Genomic DNA, 17,167 nt, shown 5'->3' with positions numbered 1-17,167 from the left:
ATAGACCAAAAAAATAGCTGCTTTTCCGTTGTATCTGGGGTCCCATGAAACTCACTGGGCTGTGTCAAGCCCTGTCTGCCTGTTCAGGACCCTCAGCCATCTCTTCAGGTCTCTTTTTGCCACGTGTGTAAAGAGGAGTGGAATTTGAGATTGTATGACACTGTTACCGAGCAGTAATGTAAAGACTAGACACTGAGATCCTCTCTTTGGTCCCCGTTGCTACATGGGAGTGTATCTCAGTCTTTCAGGCCCTCACCCCACAGCCTGTAGGCATAGCACACCCCCTTCTCAAGAACTCCCCAAAGTCAGGCTTATTTTACTCCCATATGTTGTATTTTTCTACCTCTTCCTGCTCTCCCTGTCAGGGAACATAGAAAGTCGTTAGTCTTCCTGATTTCTTTTTCTTCTCTAAGATGTTGCCTCTGAAACTTGCTTTTGAAATACATATTCCAAATGTCTAAAGTTTCATCCTCTTTTTCTGCTGTGATAACCCACCTTTAGGTGATGGACAACTTCTGGTGGACTCTCCCATGGAGGGCGTTGACTCACTAATATGTTACAATATTATCCTGCTACATACAGAAGTGCCTCTTGAAGGCCCTGGGAAGAGTGGTCAGCATGTCCCAGGATGCTGACATGTAGACAGTATCAGGAGAGCCTAAGTGCCTCTAGTTGTCCTTCTGGTTTTTGTGGAGTTAAACAGTGTCTCCCACAGTGCAGACATAATATGATCATCACCTTTCAGCCAGCAATAAAAGCTGTAGGAACCTGTTCTAAGGTGAACACTGTCCAAGTTCACAACCTAATATCTAGGAGACTGTTGACTAAACTACCGTTTATGCCACATTGTTTATCCCATATGTGTGCTGCTCTTATTCATTCACCCTCAAAAAATACAATTTTGACACATCTTATTGAAGTAGTTTATAAAGTGGAATGATGCCTGCATTTTTATTTGGTTTTTAATTTATTTTAATTTTTTTTTTGGTGTAGAAGATTGGCCCTAAGCTAACATCTGTTGGCAATCTTCCTCTTTTTGCTTGAGGAAGATTGTCCTTCAGCTAACATCTGTGCCAGTCTTCCTGTCTTTTGTATGTGGGACACTGCCACAGCATGGCTTGATGAGCGGTGCATAGGTCTGCCCTGGGATCTGAACCTGCGAACCCTGGGCTGCCAAAGCGGAGTGTGTGAACTTAACCACCATGCCACTGGGCCAGCCCCTATGCCAAGATTTTTTAAGTCTATTGTAATTGGTTTTGCTTAAGCCACTGATACTTTTATCTTCTAAATTTCATTGTTATTTCTGAATGACCTTGTTTTTATTTATTTAATCATCAGTTCCATATTTTTTATGATACCCTTAGTGTTCTTTGCTTTATATCTACAGTTTGGTGATGTGGGGTCATGGAGTGAATATTGTTTTTTATATTTTACAAGATTTCTTTCTTAAGTGTTTATGACTTAGCATTAGTTTCCCCAAAATGTTTTGAAGAGTCTTAGTTATTCTTTTTAATTCTGTTTTACATTACTCAGTACCTACTATTAACATACACTTTTTTTAATAGACTATTTTTTCTAGAAGTTTTAGGTTGGCAGAAAAGTTGGGCCAAAGGTACAGAGATTTCCCATATATTTCCTACACCCACAAGTGCAGACCCTCCCCTATTATCAACATCCCACAGCAATGTGCTACATTTGTTATCATTAATGAACCTACACTGACACAACATTATCACCCAAAGTCCATCTTTACCTTAGAGTTCTCTCTTGGTGGTGTTGTACATGCTATGGGTGGGACCAATGTATAATGTTTCGCTACCAGAAACCTTGGTCTAGAGGACCCAGAGTCACCTCATTTGACAAGGAAGCCTCCTTCTGTTAACTTACCCCTTTGGGAAGATGATAGTGTCTTAGTTGACCCTTTTCCTAATAATATCTGTCTAATAAAGTGGAGCTAAAGTCTCTCTCTTTCCTGGGCCATCCTGGCTTCTTAGGGCCGGGTCCCCGTGCATTAATTGCAAAGAAGTCATGATGTGGATAACTCCAAGGGGAAAATCCAAAATTAGGTGCACTTTACTTTAAATACAGCACAGTTTATTGATATCTCAAATCAGTGCATTCCTAGTATATGAAAAGCACTGTTTTTATATATACGTGTGTGTGCACGCGCGCGCATGCATGTGTTTTTTTATATCTATATATTTTTACCTCTTGACCCCCTGCACCCAACCCTCCCCCTACCTCTGGCAACCATCATTGTGTTCTCTATATCTGTGAGCTTGTTGTTTTTTTTTTTAGATTCTGTATGTAAGGAGATCATACAGTATTTGTCTTTCTCTGTCTGACTTATTTCACTTAGCTTAATGCCCTCGAGTTCAATCCATGTTGTCACAATTGGCAAAATTTTATTCTTTTTCCTGGCTTAATAATACTTTATTGTGTGTGTATATATATTTTGTGTATATATATATATACACACACACACACCACAATTTCTTTTATCCATTCATCCATCAGTGGATACTGAGGTTATTTCCATATCTCGGCTATTGTAAATAGTGCTGCAATGAACATGAGGATGCATGCATCTTTTTGAGTTAGTGTTTTTGTTTTTTTCAGATAAATGGAATTGCTGGATTGTATGGTAGTTCTATTTTTAATTTTTTGGGGAACCTCCATACTGTTTCCACAGTGGTTGCACCAGTTTATACTCCCACCAGCAGTGCACAAGAGTTCCCTTTTTCTCCAAATCCTTGCCAGCACTTGTTATGTCTTGTCTTTTTGATGATAGACATTCTGACAGGTGTGAGGTGATATCTCACTCTGGTTTTGATTTGCATTTCCCTGATGATTCATGATTTTGAGCATCTTTTCATCTATCTGTTGGCCATCTGTATCTTCTTTGGAAAAATATCTATTCAGATCTTCTGCCCATTTTTTAATTGGATTCTTCGTGTTTTTGCTGTTAAGTTGTATGAGTTCTTTGTATATTTTGGATATTAGCCCCTTATCATATATATGATCTACAAATATTTTCTCCCATTTAGTAAGTTGCCTTTTCATTTTGCTGTTGATTTCCTTTGCTATACAGAGCTTTTTAGTTTGATACAGTCCCTCTTGTTTATTTTTGCTTTTACTTTTGGTGTCAGATTCAAAAAATCATTACCAAGATCTATGTCAGGGAGCTTACTGCCTATGTTTTCTTTTGGGAATTTTATGGTTCTAGGTCATACGTCAAGTCTTTAATCCATTTTGAGTTAATTTTTGTGTATGGTGTAAAATAGTGGTCCAGTTTCATTCTTTTGTATGTAGCAGTCCAGTTTTCCCAACATCATTTATTTAAGAGACTGTCCTTTCCCCATTGTATATTCTTGTCTCCTTTGTTGTAATTAATTGGCCATATATGCATGGGTTTATTTCTGGGCTCTCTGTTCTGTTCCTTGGATCTATGTGTCTGTTTTTATGCCAGTCTCATACTGTTTTAATTACTATAGCTTTGTAATACAGTTTGAAATCAGGAAACATGATGCCTCTAGGTTTGTTCTTCTTTCTCAAGATTACTTTGGCTATTTCAGGGTCTTTTTGTGGTGCCATACAAATTTTGGGCTAGTTTTATTTTGTATGCAGGTTTTTGCATGGACATAAGTTTTCAACTCACTTGTGTAAATACCAAGAGCATAATTACTAGATCATATTTGAGTATGTTTAGTTTTATAAGAAACTGCAAACTATCTTCCAAAGTGGCTGTACCATTTTTCGTTCCTACCAGCAGTAAATGAGAGTTTCTGTTGGTCCACATCCTTGCTAATATTTGGTGTTGTCCGTGTTCTGGATTTTGGTCATTTTCATTGGTTTGTAATGGTATCCAAATGTTTTAACACACGTTTTCCTCAATTAAATCTATGACATTTTTTAAACTGAGAATTTTTGATATCTTGAGAGCATACTTTTATTAAGTTACTATCTTAGTCACAGAAATACCACTCAATTGATTTGCCATAGTTTTTTATATAAGATCCATTGCTTTTTCCATATATATATAGTTTTCTACAAATAACTTGAATTTTATTTTAATTTCATTGACTCTTTTGTTACAAATTATTTATTCTAATAATTATTCTCTCTGTCTAGATTCATCATGCACATCTTGGTATACTGACCTAATGTTTAAATATCTCATTTTACTTAATAGAAAATTTAGGCAATGTTTTTCACTCCATGGTTTCCTCATTACTACTGTTTCTGACACTCATGTTTCCCAGACAATGTCTTAAGTTCTTGGAATTATATATTTCAGTTAACACATGAATTAACACACAGCTTTGTTCCCTGCCGTTCTTTTCAACTGAATTCCATAAAAAGTCACCTCGTCCTTGTTGACACACATCACATGCTGTCCTGTTGTTCTGGGTAATATTGGATACTTACGTTGCTGACCACATCTCTGCACATAGACCTCTGCCCTGGATTATGATGGCACTGCCCAAAATTGTTTCTGTACTTAAATGCTGCTTCCAACACTGCCCTCCGTACCAACCATTCTGTGCTCTAGGTCTTTTAGTAATGTGCCTTAAGGGTACTGCTTTCTGATGATGTTTGTGAAGTCAGAATTCATTACTTTTGGATAAGTGCATATTAATTTTTCTTGGTTAGTAATAAGAATAACTATATATATATACACACTGATACACATAGTAAGAGCACTTCTCACCTGATGTCTCTTATGTGTCTGGGATGGTAATGTTAAAAAATACAAGAATATGATTTCAAATAATTAAAAAATTCCATGAAGATTCTGTTATTTTTATATAACAGGCAAGGACATTGGGACTAAAAAACTTATACTCCCTTTCCTCACTCTTGCTGTTCTAAATCTCAGTCCTGGCCTTGCCTTAGACCTTTCATTGATCTAAATGAACTATACTGGTACCTCCGTGTATATTGATTTTGAGCACCTGGGCACCCCAGTATCCACGGGGCCGGCTCCTCCCAACACTGCATACACTGCATAAGGAAAGACACCCACGCTTACACACGACAGCTTGTTCAGGACAGCAACGCGCTGTAGTCACTGTCTGCACCAACCTGTACAGGACATGATGACTCATGCTGTCATCTGGGAACGGAGGGACAGTCACAGTACAGATGACACAACTCAGGTCCTGTGTCTCCCTTGAAACATTTGTTTTTAAGCCTGGTATTTGCTGTGACCTGTTGTGATCTGTATGCCTGGATGGGCACTGGTACTTAATGCATATGAACATCCCTTATTAGTCTGCACACCCAGGTTCAAATCCTGGCTCTTGAATTTGCTTTCTGGGTGAGTTAGGGATAGATATATACACCTCATGGACCATGGACCCTTCATTTTTATACGAAAAATTGTAATGGTTTACCTCAAGAATAATTAAATAAGTTAATGCTTTTAGAGGGTTTAAAATATTACATGGCATGCAGTAAGGACTGAAAAAGTTAATAAGATATGTCAACTTCCTGTCATGTTTGTTATGACATTGACCTTGGCCTGCGTTATATGTTTTCTTTTTGTAATTTTCCCATATTAATGTTTTCTCTGACCTTAGATAAATTTTGAAAGCACATCCTATATCCTATCCATATTTTTCACCTTGTAACTGGATAATTAAGTAATACTCCATAGAGAGTTGATCTCTGTATTGACTATTATGTAACTGCAGGCATGAAATCATAATTGAGATTTCAGACAATCTTCCCTAATTTTTTTTTTTTTTTTTTTTTTTTTGGTGAGGAAGATCAGCCCTGAGCTAACATCCAATGCCAATCCTCCTCTTTTTCGCTGAGGAAGATTGGCCCTGGGCTAACATCCATGCCCATCTTCCTCTACTTTATATGGGACGCTGCCACAGTATGGCTTGATAAGCAGTGTGTCGGTGTGCGGCATCTGAACCTGCGAACCCCGGGCCACTGAAGCAGAACGTGCACACTTAACTGCTGTGCCACTGGGCCAGCCCCACAATCTTCCCTAATTTTTAATCTTTATAAAAATGTGTGTTTACCTGAACCTGATATTTCAAAATTCACTGATTCTGAATGTATTTTTCCTTTTTCTTATTGTGTACTCTTTCTGGAATGTAAATTCTTTTTGTAGTCCTTAAGGAAGAATTCTTTAGAATTCCAGAACTATTATTTTGTATAACTCTGCTTACTTAGATTAACTTACCTGCTAGATTTAATGTGTGTTACTAAAATGTTGTATTATTATTATGATACACAGATTTTTTTTTTTAGTATCTTTTTTCTTGCATCATTTACCCACACATTATTAAACATACATTATTAGTAAATACACATTATTATAAAGATTAAAAATTAGGGAAGAAAATATCAAATCTCAATTATAATTTCATGTCTGCAATTATATAGTAGCCAGTAGGTAGATGAACTCCCTAACTATGGAGTATCATTTAATTATCCACTTACATGGCCAAACAATATGTATAGAATATAATATGTGCTTTGAAAATATATTATCAAAAGTCAGGGAAAATATTAATATGGAAAAAATTAGAAAAATAAAAAAATTCTGTATATCACAATAGTGTTTGAGGACCACGCTTGAGAAACTACAAACTATGTTCGTTATAAGTATTATTTTTCTGTGTAATTATGTAGTTGAATATAAAATATTTCTCTTCCAACTCTATTTAATAGGAAGCCTTTGTGCTGGATTTGCAATAAAGGAATTATCACCAAGAGAGGACATTAATAAAGGAGAATTATACCATCTAGTGATATTGGAAAGAAATGAAAGGGATGGCATCAAGGATTTTGACCTCAAGGAAGTCTTGGAAAATATGCATGAGCATGAGAATGAATGGGGATATGATGCAAGAAATTACAAAGGAGTGCCTTTGACTTATAACAAAAATCTCACTTGTAAAATAGATCAACAACATAATACAGCCTCAATTAATTTTCCTCAAAAGCATAGTGTTTCGGTAAGAAATAATACATACGAATATTTCATGCATGACAAGCCATTTATAAGGAATTTGTTAAAACTGAAAAATAACATAAGTGATGCTGGAAACGAGTATATAAGGTGTTTGGAAAATAGAACTGGATTAAGTTTGCAGACACACCTGGCTGAACTACAGAGATTTCAAACTGAGGAGAAAGTTTATGAATGCACTCAAGTTGAGAATTCCATCAACAATCGTTCCTCAGTTTCACCACTGCAAATAATTCCTTCTAGTGTTAAAAACATTTGTAATAAATCTAGGAAGGTTTTTAAATATCCTTTGTTACCTGCGCAATACGGGAAAAGACACACTAGAGAAAAATCTTACAGGTGTAATGAGTGTGGGAAGGCTTTTAGCAAAAGCTCAAACCTCACAAATCATGAGAGAATTCATTCTGGACAGAGACCTTACAAATGTAATGAGTGTGGCAAAGCTTTTAATCAGTGCTCAAACCTTTCCAGACATCAGAAAGCCCACAGAGGAGAGAGATCACATAAATGTCAGGTAGGTGGCAAGGCCCCTAGTCAAAATTCAAACCTTGCAAGTTATCAAAGAATGCTTACTGGAGAGAAACCTTACAAATGTAATATATGTGGCAAGGTCTGTAGTCAAAGGTCAAACCTTGCAAGTCATCAGAGAATTCATAGTGGTGAGAAACCTTTCAAATGTAATGAATGCAACAAAGCCTTTGCTGAGCGTTCCAGCCTTACTCAGCATAAGAGAATCCATACTGGAGAGAAACCTTACAGATGTAATGAATGTGGCAGAGCCTTTGCTGAGCGTTCAAATCTTAGTCAACACCAGAAAATCCATACTGGAGAGAAACCTTACAAATGTAATGAATGTGGCAAAGCTTTTACCCAATTTTCGAGCTTTACTAAACATCAGAAAATCCATACTGGAGAGAAACCACACAAATGTAATGTTTGTAGCAAGGCTTTTATCCAAAGTTCAAGCCTTATGGAACATCAGAGAATTCATACAGGAGAAAAACCTTATAAATGTAGTAAATGTGATAAGGCTTTTATCCAACATTCCCACCTTTGGGGTCATGAGAGAACTCATACTGGAGAGAAACCTTACAAATGTAATGAGTGTGGCAAAGCCTTCATGGAGCGTTCACATCTTAATCGACATCAGAAAATCCATACTGGAGAGAAACCTTACAAATGCAATGAGTGTGGCAGAGCTTTTACTCAATTTGCAAACCTTACTAGACATCAGAAAATACATACTGAAAAGAAACGTGATAAACCTAATATATGTGGCAGGGCTTTTATTCAAAGGTCAAGCTTTGGGGATCATCAGAGAATTCATAGCAGAAAGAGACTTTACAAATACAATGATTGAGACAAAACTTATACAAGTGTCAAGGCTTATTCAACATCAGAGACTCCATCCTGGAGAGAAACCATAGAAAAGTAATGGATGTGGGAAAGCTGGTAACCAGGGTTCACACCTCACTTGATATCAGAATATACATCTTTGAGAGAAACACACAAATGTGATGTATGGTAATGTGTATCGAAAGTTTAAGCCTTGTGGAACATAGAAGTCTTACTGGAGAGAAATTTGACAAATGTAATGAGTGTGATCAGCTTTATCAAAAATGTACAACTTTGTGGTCACAAAAGAATTCATATAAGGTGGAAACCGTACAAATGTATCAAGGCCTTTAAGCAATTACCTCATGATACATCTAAGAATTCAGACAAATATTCAGACAGAAGTATTGAAATGTAAGGAAAGTGATGAATTGTTGAACTAATTTTCTCGATGGACTGCACAGAAGAAAATTTATACTAGAGGGAACTAAGTCTATTACTTTTGAAGATGGACCAACCTCAGATGATAAATGCCACAGAGAATTAGAAGTTAAAATTATTTAAAACTCATGAGATGTATGTCCATGGAGCAAGGACATCTGTGGAAAGGTCTAATTACCTTCAGTTTATAAAATGTTTATTCAGTTCTTTGAGGTGTCTTGAAAAGGCTATATTTATTAATGACTTATAACCTGGAGTTTGAAGCCTGTTGATGTTATACTTTCATACATGCTTTTCATTTCTCACCATGATGATCTCAGTGAAGGGATCTGTAAGATGAAAGGACCTACTTCATTAGGAGGGTTTATTCATATCTATGGAACCTGGAAGAACTAGGACACTAATTTCAAGATACAGTCTGGTAGAAATTTGAGATCATGGGGAGTGGCAGAGAATAGATGTAAAAGTATTATCTAAATTATTGTGCTTTCTGTGGTCATGGCCCCTTCTCTAGATTTGTTGATATGACTGTGTACCTCTGTTAATGATCATAGGAAAGGATTGCTGTACTGGATGATCATGAAACAGAAGGCCAGGATATTGAGAGAGTGACATTTTCACTGAGTAGAATGATGGGTTACCAGGGATGGCATATGTGGTAGAAAAATGGAGGGAAAAGAATGATATCTCTCTCTTTTGAAAGGTAATGGCTGGTGTATATCATAGATTAATGAATATTAGTCTTATTTTTGGAAACTGAAGAGACAGAGTTATAGAGGACAGTTTAATCCAAAGAACCAGAGTAGAAGGTGCTTGTGAAGGATTCAAATTTGACCACTGAAATTGTATTTTGATACTATTTTATTTAGAATGTATCATACTTCTCATGTCTGTATAAGTAAAATAAAATGTTTTTTTTAACCATGAGTGAATCCTGTGCCTTCTGTTAATCCAAGCGTATCCTGCCTCACTGGGGTGCTTCATAATGAACACTGATGATACATCATTAGGCTCTCTAGGCTGAATGGCATCAATAATTTCTTTCTGTGTTAGATTCAAAGAACTTACACTTTTGGAAATATATGTTCATAATTTGCATTTGATCAGCTGAGAAACTATGAGAACACGACTTTGTATATGAAGCTGTTAATAGAGTGAAGAAAGTCATTATATTGGAGTGATCACCACCACACACAAAAAGCAAAATGTAGAGTATTATGTATAGCATGTACTTTGTTGTAAAAATAAATCTGAAAATCATACAAAAGGTAACATATTGAAGAAAAAGTGAGAATGCAGATTGGAATGGGGATACTCATTATATATTTTTAATATAATTTTGACTTTTAAAACAAAATTTTATGTGTGTAAAATAATGAGTAAAAAAAAAGTATAGGGTAACAAAGAATAAATGCATGTCTTTAGGAACAAACATAAATTTAAAATATGCATTGTACATGATCACTCAACTCAATATATTCTGTGTTCCCAAGGAAATCTTGTTGAAGTATCTACTGCTTCATGGGAAATATTTAATGGAAGTTCCCCAGTTATATAAGAACATCCTTGAGTTATGATATAACAGCCAACTTACTATTAGGTTATAGTCTAATATTAAAGTAACTTTGAAGGTGATATTAGAATGTTTCCCAAGTTCAAGCCTTTTTATAGCTCTCGCTTGAAGGAAGGATGGCATGAATTAATAACATCTCGTGGATTGAGAGAGTCTTTAATTTTCCTACCCTGACGCTAGAATCAGAATATCTATATTACAAGTTAGAGGATTATTTTAGTTTGTGTAGATTCAGATAGATACATCTCAAAGGAAATAAATCTGTAAGTTAGAAAACACTAAGAACTCTAATATTTTTGCCTCATTTGGAACACCTAGGAGTACTGGCCATGGGTTACATGGAATATTATACTCAGGACAAAGAACAAAGTCAGTTGATAAAGATCTGTCTCTTCCAACAGTTATCCTTGACTACCTTGTCATTTAATATCTTCAATAAGGAGTATTTTAATTTGGTAGCTAAAGGTTTTCTCCAACATCCTTTTCCTTTACCTTCCTGTCTTCTTGAGGTGTGAATGTGAAATCTGAAAATTCCCATTCCTTATTAAGATTGTGGTGGCCATGTAACAGAACTGGCTAATAATATTTGGAAAAGATTCTTGGGATTATCATTTCCTTGTAAACAAAACAAAACCTAATAACGAGAAGGGTTTTGCTCCTCATGCTTCACCCTAGTCATGCAGCAGCCATCTTGCTGTGAGGAGAGCGAGGGCTGAGTGCTCATGGAGGGAGAGCAGGCAGAGAGAGCTGCCCAGAGGACCCATCACATTCACACTGCAGCCTCTGGGCTTCCTGTCTGTGAGAATGATAAACTCCTACTTGTCCCAGTCACTGTTTCCAGGTGGTCTGTAACTCTCAAATAAAACTGTGCTACCTGAGAAATAAGGTGATTATCTTGTGTTGGGAGTACAATAGAGCGTGTGAGAGGGAATCTTCAATTTAAAATTTTGTAGCTTAGCAAAACTTCATGAAAACATCCCTTCATGTATGAGTCGCATCTTTTTAGCTCCTGTTGCCCAACATTTAAAATGTATGAACAAACTATATCAGAATTTATGACAAATGTTGAGAACACTACATTGGAAACTTAAGGAAGTAAGGAATTTGGTGCCACAAATATAATTACATGTTTTGTTGACCATTTGACCTCCTAACCTATGAGCCTAAGCATTGCAGTAACTTTCTCCTTTTCTCTGATAAAATGCATTCACTCCTTCTGTCAGTCAGGAACTATTCTAATCACATGACATAGCAGGAAACAAACTCAGTTTCCTGCCTAAGTAGCTCATATTCTATGAGGGTAAGTCAGCAAAAATTCAAAAATGATGGTGTTAAGTACCATGAAGGTGTACATGTATAATGATAAAGTGACAAGTTGTCCTAATTTAATGTGTTCAGGGAATACCTATATGATAAGGGGATATTTGAGCAGAATCATGAATTAACTGAAAGAGTGTATCATGCAGATACAAATGGGGAAGGGCAATTGGGTGGAGAAAATAGGAGAAAACTGTCAAGGTGGGAACATATTTAAATGATTGAGGAATATCCACAGTTGGTGTGTGGCTTGGTGTTAATTTAATAAAGCCACAACAGAAACATTAGACAATTCAATCAAATGTGTAAAGAAGAATTAACAGCAATTCTACACAGTTGCTTTCAGAAAATAGAAGAGGAGGGAATACTTCCCAGCTCAATTGATGAGGCCAGTATTACCATGATACCAAAACTAAACAAAGGCACTTGGAAAAAGAAAAAAAAATAAGTACCAACTACATTTCATATGAAGATGCAAAAATTCTTAAAATATTAGCAATAGAAGTCAACAATACACAGAGTTGGACACCGTGACCAAGTGGGGTTGGTTTGAGGGATAGAAGGCTGTTTGAATATTCAAAAAACCAATCAGTCTAATCCACAGTGTTAACAGGCTGAAGAATTAAAATCACAGGATCTTATCAGTTGATGCAGAAAAAACATTTGACAAAATTCAACACCCATTTATGATATAGACTTTCAGAAAACTAGAAATAGAGGGAAACTTCCTCAACTCAATAAAGAACACCTATAAAAACTTACAGCAAAATCATACTTAATGGTGCAAGATTGAATGCTTTTTCCCAGAGATTGGGAACAAGGCCAGGACATCCACTCTTACCACTGCTTATTTGACATTGTGTTAGAAGTTTTAGCCAGTAAAATAAGGGTAAAAGAGTAAATAAAAGTGATAGACAAAAGAAAGAAAGTATACTCATTTGCAGAAGACATTATGGCTGTGGTAGACTGAAGAGCGCTCCCCATGAAGGATATCCGTGTCCTCATACCTATGTGAGTGTTCCTTTAAATGTCAGAAAGGAGTTTGCAAATGTGATCTAATTTTGTTCTTGAGATGGGAGATTATTCTGTATGATCTGGTAAATGTGATATAACCCCAAGGGTCCTTATAAGAAGTCTACAGGTAGAGTTAGAGTCACATGGAAGTTGGTGATGTGATGGAAGCAGAGGGACCGAGATAAAGAGGTTTTAAGATGCTACCTTGCTGGCTTTGAAGGCGGAGGAAGGGGACCATGAGGCAAGGCTGTAAGTGGTCCTTGTAACCCTGGAATGGTAAGGAAACAAATTCTGACCAAGAGTATCCAAAAAGAACACAGTGCTGTGGATCTGTCTTACACTTCTGGACTCCAGAATTGTAAGAGAATAAATTGAGCCACTCAGTTTCTGGTAATTTGTTACAGCAGCAACAGGAAATTTAATGAAATGGTGTATGTAGAAAATAAATCTACATAAATGTCTAGAAAAAGTAAAATTTGCAAGGTGTCAGAATATAAGAACAATATACAAAAATCTATTTCATTTCTATATACTATCAATTTACACATGGAAACTGAAATTTAAAATATAATACCATGTATGATTGCTCAAAAAAGAAAAAGTAGAAGAAATATGTGTAAATCGAACAAAACGTGGATGGGACTTTTATGCTGAAAACTACAAAATGTTGAGGAAAGAAATCAAAGATGACCTAAATAGAGAAAGATACCATATTCATTGATTGGAAGACACAACATAGAAATGATGTCAAATCACCCCAAATTGGCATACAGGCTTAATGCATTTCCTATCAAGAATTTTTGTAGATACAAACAAAATTCTAAAATTGACATGGAAATGTAAAGGAACTAGAAGTGCTAAAATATCTGAAAAATAATAAGGTTGTTGGAATCACTCCCCATGATCTCAAGATTTCTAATATAGTAACAGCAATCAAGACTGTGGTATTGTTGGAGTGGCAGACACATAGATCACTGGAACAGAACAGAGAAACCAAAAATAGCCCCACACCGGTACTTCCAACTGATTTTTGACTAAGGTACCAAGGCGATTCAATGAAGGAAGGATTTTCAAAAACTGGTGCTGAACCAACGGAGTAGCCATAGTAGAAAAAAATGAATAAAACAGTCTCCACCTAAACTTCATACCTGTACAAATATTACCTCAAAATTTATCATAGCTTTAAATGGAAAACTTTTATAAAACTTTATAAGATATTTAGGACAAAACCATAGAATAAAGTCTTCAGGATCTAGGGCTTGGTGAAGAATTCTTAGACATGGCACTAGAAGCATGACCCAAGAAAAAAAATTGATAAACTAGACTTCAACAAAATTAAAAACTGTTAGTGTGTGAAAAACTATGTTAAGTGGATGAAAAGAAAAGCTACAGAATAGCAGAAAATATTTGCATACCGTATATCTGCCAAGGGACTGATGTGTAAATTGTATAAAGAATTCTACAACCACGACAGTAAAAAACAAAAACAAAAAAAAACCTTGAATTAGAAAATGGGCAAAATCATGGAGAGACATTCACTGAAGCAGATATACAGACAGAAAATTGGCAAAAAATGTTTTCAACATCACTCCATCAACTGTCAGACCTTAGCATTTTCTGCTTCCTCCGGGTGAAGCCTGTCTGCCTTCAGGGGTCATGGAAAAAGAACAGTCTCTACCCAACACTCCAAAGTGTCTCTTCGGTGATGTTCATTAGGATCTTGTAATTGTGGGAATTCACAATGGGACCAAAGTGTTTCAGAAGTCTTCTCAGCTTACAAGTGTGCACTGTCTTTATCACTACAGTTGAATTGATCGTTGCAGGTCTGTGAGAAGATGTGTAAGAATCACAAACGTATCGCAGAGACCGGCCGTCTCCTCCCCCCACACATACTGGTGCACAACACCAAGCCCACAGTCCTGGTAGCAGGAAGGAATCAGATGAGTCTTTTCCTATTTCAGTCTGAAAGGCAGAGTCTGTAAGGGAAAGAGGTGTATGAGAATTGGGGTAGGAGCTCACATCTCAAAAACGGCTTCCTCTGGGATAGAAACTAATCAATGGCAAAGTCATAGAAAAGGGAGTAATAATTCCTGAGAAATGGAATGATTTTCTGGAGATAAATTATAGATCCTAAACACCACACTAATCCCTGATTGCTGCTAATATAATTTGATGTAATCCTTACTGTTGGTGGTTGTTGATGTGTTATATCTGTAGCATTTAATCAGGTATTAACTTTTTCTGTGGTTTTAACTGATTTGCCTGACATGGAAGAGCCTGTGACATTCTTTTCAGAGTAATAGAGTAGTTGCATATAGTAGTTGCATTCCATGCATATAATGATTTTTAAAAATGGAACTAATACAATAGTCTAATTATATAGAGAAACTATGCGTCAGTGAAAATGGGTAAAATATGTGACTTTTCTTTAATCCTGGACATAGAATGTGCTTAGTGGACGCAGTAATGGTATCTAGAAAGGAAACGTTGATGGTCTGTTGACTATGATAAGAATAATTTCCCTCTTGAATTTAAAGGAGGAGCTTTTTAGAAGTTAATGTCATTAATGTGGGTTTCATACCAAGGCGGGGGTAGGGGAGGACAGGTACTTCAACAATGTCTACCTTTCAAATATATGTGATATTTTTCTTTTTCAGTTGAAAATATTTTGAAGGGGTTAATAGAAATGTTCTAAAACTAAATTGTGGGAATGATTTCCCAACTTTGTAAATATACTAAGAATCATTGAATTCTATATTTAAAATGAAACAGTTTTATGGTATGTAAATTATATCTCAATAAACTTGTTTATTTTTAAAATTCAGTGTCACCCCTAGACTCGCTACAAATCTTCATTTATCTTCATTTCAGTTTATTTAATGTACATATTTCCGTAGTTTTAGATCAATTTTACATGTCTTTTGAGTCTTTCAAAAATTATTACATTTTTTCTCATAGTTTGTTAGTAGCCCTCCATTAATAAACACATAATTTTATGATCTGTAAATAAAAATAATTTAGTCTGTACCCCAAAGTGTTTTATCTTTTACTCATGTTGTAGTTCTATACCTCAGCTGGCCACAATATTGTGCAATTATTTCAGTAGTTGTTATCACTTGACTCTTTTTCCTGCCTAAAGAGAAACATGTCTTCTGTATCCATCAGAATAGTGAACCATTCTTGCCTCAATGAATCCAATTTCATCTTGCATAATCTGTCTTGTAGGATTGTGTGGTCATCAGTGGTTCTACAACTTATTTAAATATTCATTCATTGGTAATATTGGCCTATGAAATAAAAGTATAGACGTAATAGAAAGTTACCATAACTACAATTATATATGAAGATAATCAATTTAAAAGTGACAAGAGATACTCATAAAATTAAGTCCAGATGTTGAGTGGTTGAAGGATAGAAATAATTTGCCTTGTTAGTGTAGCACCATGGTTAAGAAACTTGTCTTTGCAGCCAGACAACATGGATTCAAATCCTGATTCAGCCACTTGCTGGGATGTGATTGAATGAGTCTTTAAACCTGTCTTTGTCCTAAGTTCTTTCATCTGTGAAATGAGACTAACATCAGTACTTACTTCAACTCTCACTGAAGATTCAATCAGTTATTATATGTAAAGCATTAATAACAGTGACTCTTACTCTACTGTGATATGAGATAATATATATCAAAATTAAGATCCCTTATTAAAGGAAAATATATTTATTATTTTGGGATGGGAACCCTTTCTAAGTGGAGGATATTGGGTGTCAGTTCCCATGGTAAAAGTAGCACGAATCTCATTTTCCTTGTAAGATCCTCTGGCTCTGAACATGAATAGCAGTCACTGGGAAATGGCAGAACAGCCTCCAGGCATTTGACAATGGAGATTATCTCCTTGTCACAAACTATAGTCAGAATCTTTGGGACTTTCTATCTTATTCGTCATTATACTTTCATTTCCTTCGCTGCATGCTTGTTAACCTCCACACACTTGATTTTCAAGTACCTGACCACAGCCAGCTCTCACATTAAGAGACTTCATGCCATATCTCAATTATATCTCAATAAAACTGGAAAAAAAAATCAGACAAAATTACCCAGAACTTACACAGTAAAATGATCAAAATTTTTTTAAAAAATTAAAAAATAGATTTCAGTTCACCACCTTGTGTCATTCCAGTTCTTTTATTGAACTAAAGACCCAAAGGAACTCTTTGTATTTATAGAGCAGCTATTTTGTACTTGTCATTACCTTATGTGCATTTTCATGTCACAAAAATCTCAAAAAAACTCATTGATTTATGTATCCTTTGGTGTAAAACAGGGAAAAAATGTAATTAAATATATAATCTGGGTCAGAATATGTGGAAGGAAAAAATTTTTTAAATTATATTAAAAACAAAAATTTTACTACAGTTAAATATTATAATAATATAGTAATAGAATATTTAGATCAGAAATGAATTCCTGCTTATGAGAAGAAAGGAACATGATGTACTGT

General features: G+C 35.6%; 1 protein-coding gene across 1 annotated transcript in view; it reads left to right on the top strand.

Annotated features, from left to right (window-relative positions):
• The window catches only part of LOC131397351 (zinc finger protein 677-like), a 37,722-nt gene extending 28,028 nt beyond the window's left edge, over window positions 1-9,694 (top strand). The window contains exons 4-5 of the mRNA XM_058530152.1: window positions 7,331-7,433; window positions 7,602-9,694. Of these exons, the coding sequence (XP_058386135.1) occupies window positions 7,331-7,433; window positions 7,602-8,351 (853 nt within the window). The 3' untranslated portion in view covers window positions 8,352-9,694. The remainder of the gene's footprint in view (window positions 1-7,330; window positions 7,434-7,601) is intronic.
• The last annotated feature ends 7,473 nt before the right edge of the window (window positions 9,695-17,167 follow it).

Source organism: Diceros bicornis, chromosome 34 (assembly GCF_020826845.1).
Source record: "Diceros bicornis minor isolate mBicDic1 chromosome 34, mDicBic1.mat.cur, whole genome shotgun sequence".
NCBI lineage: Eukaryota > Metazoa > Chordata > Mammalia > Perissodactyla > Rhinocerotidae > Diceros > Diceros bicornis.
The sequence above is the reverse complement of the archived record's forward strand: the minus strand, read 5'-3'. Positions and strand labels throughout refer to the sequence as shown.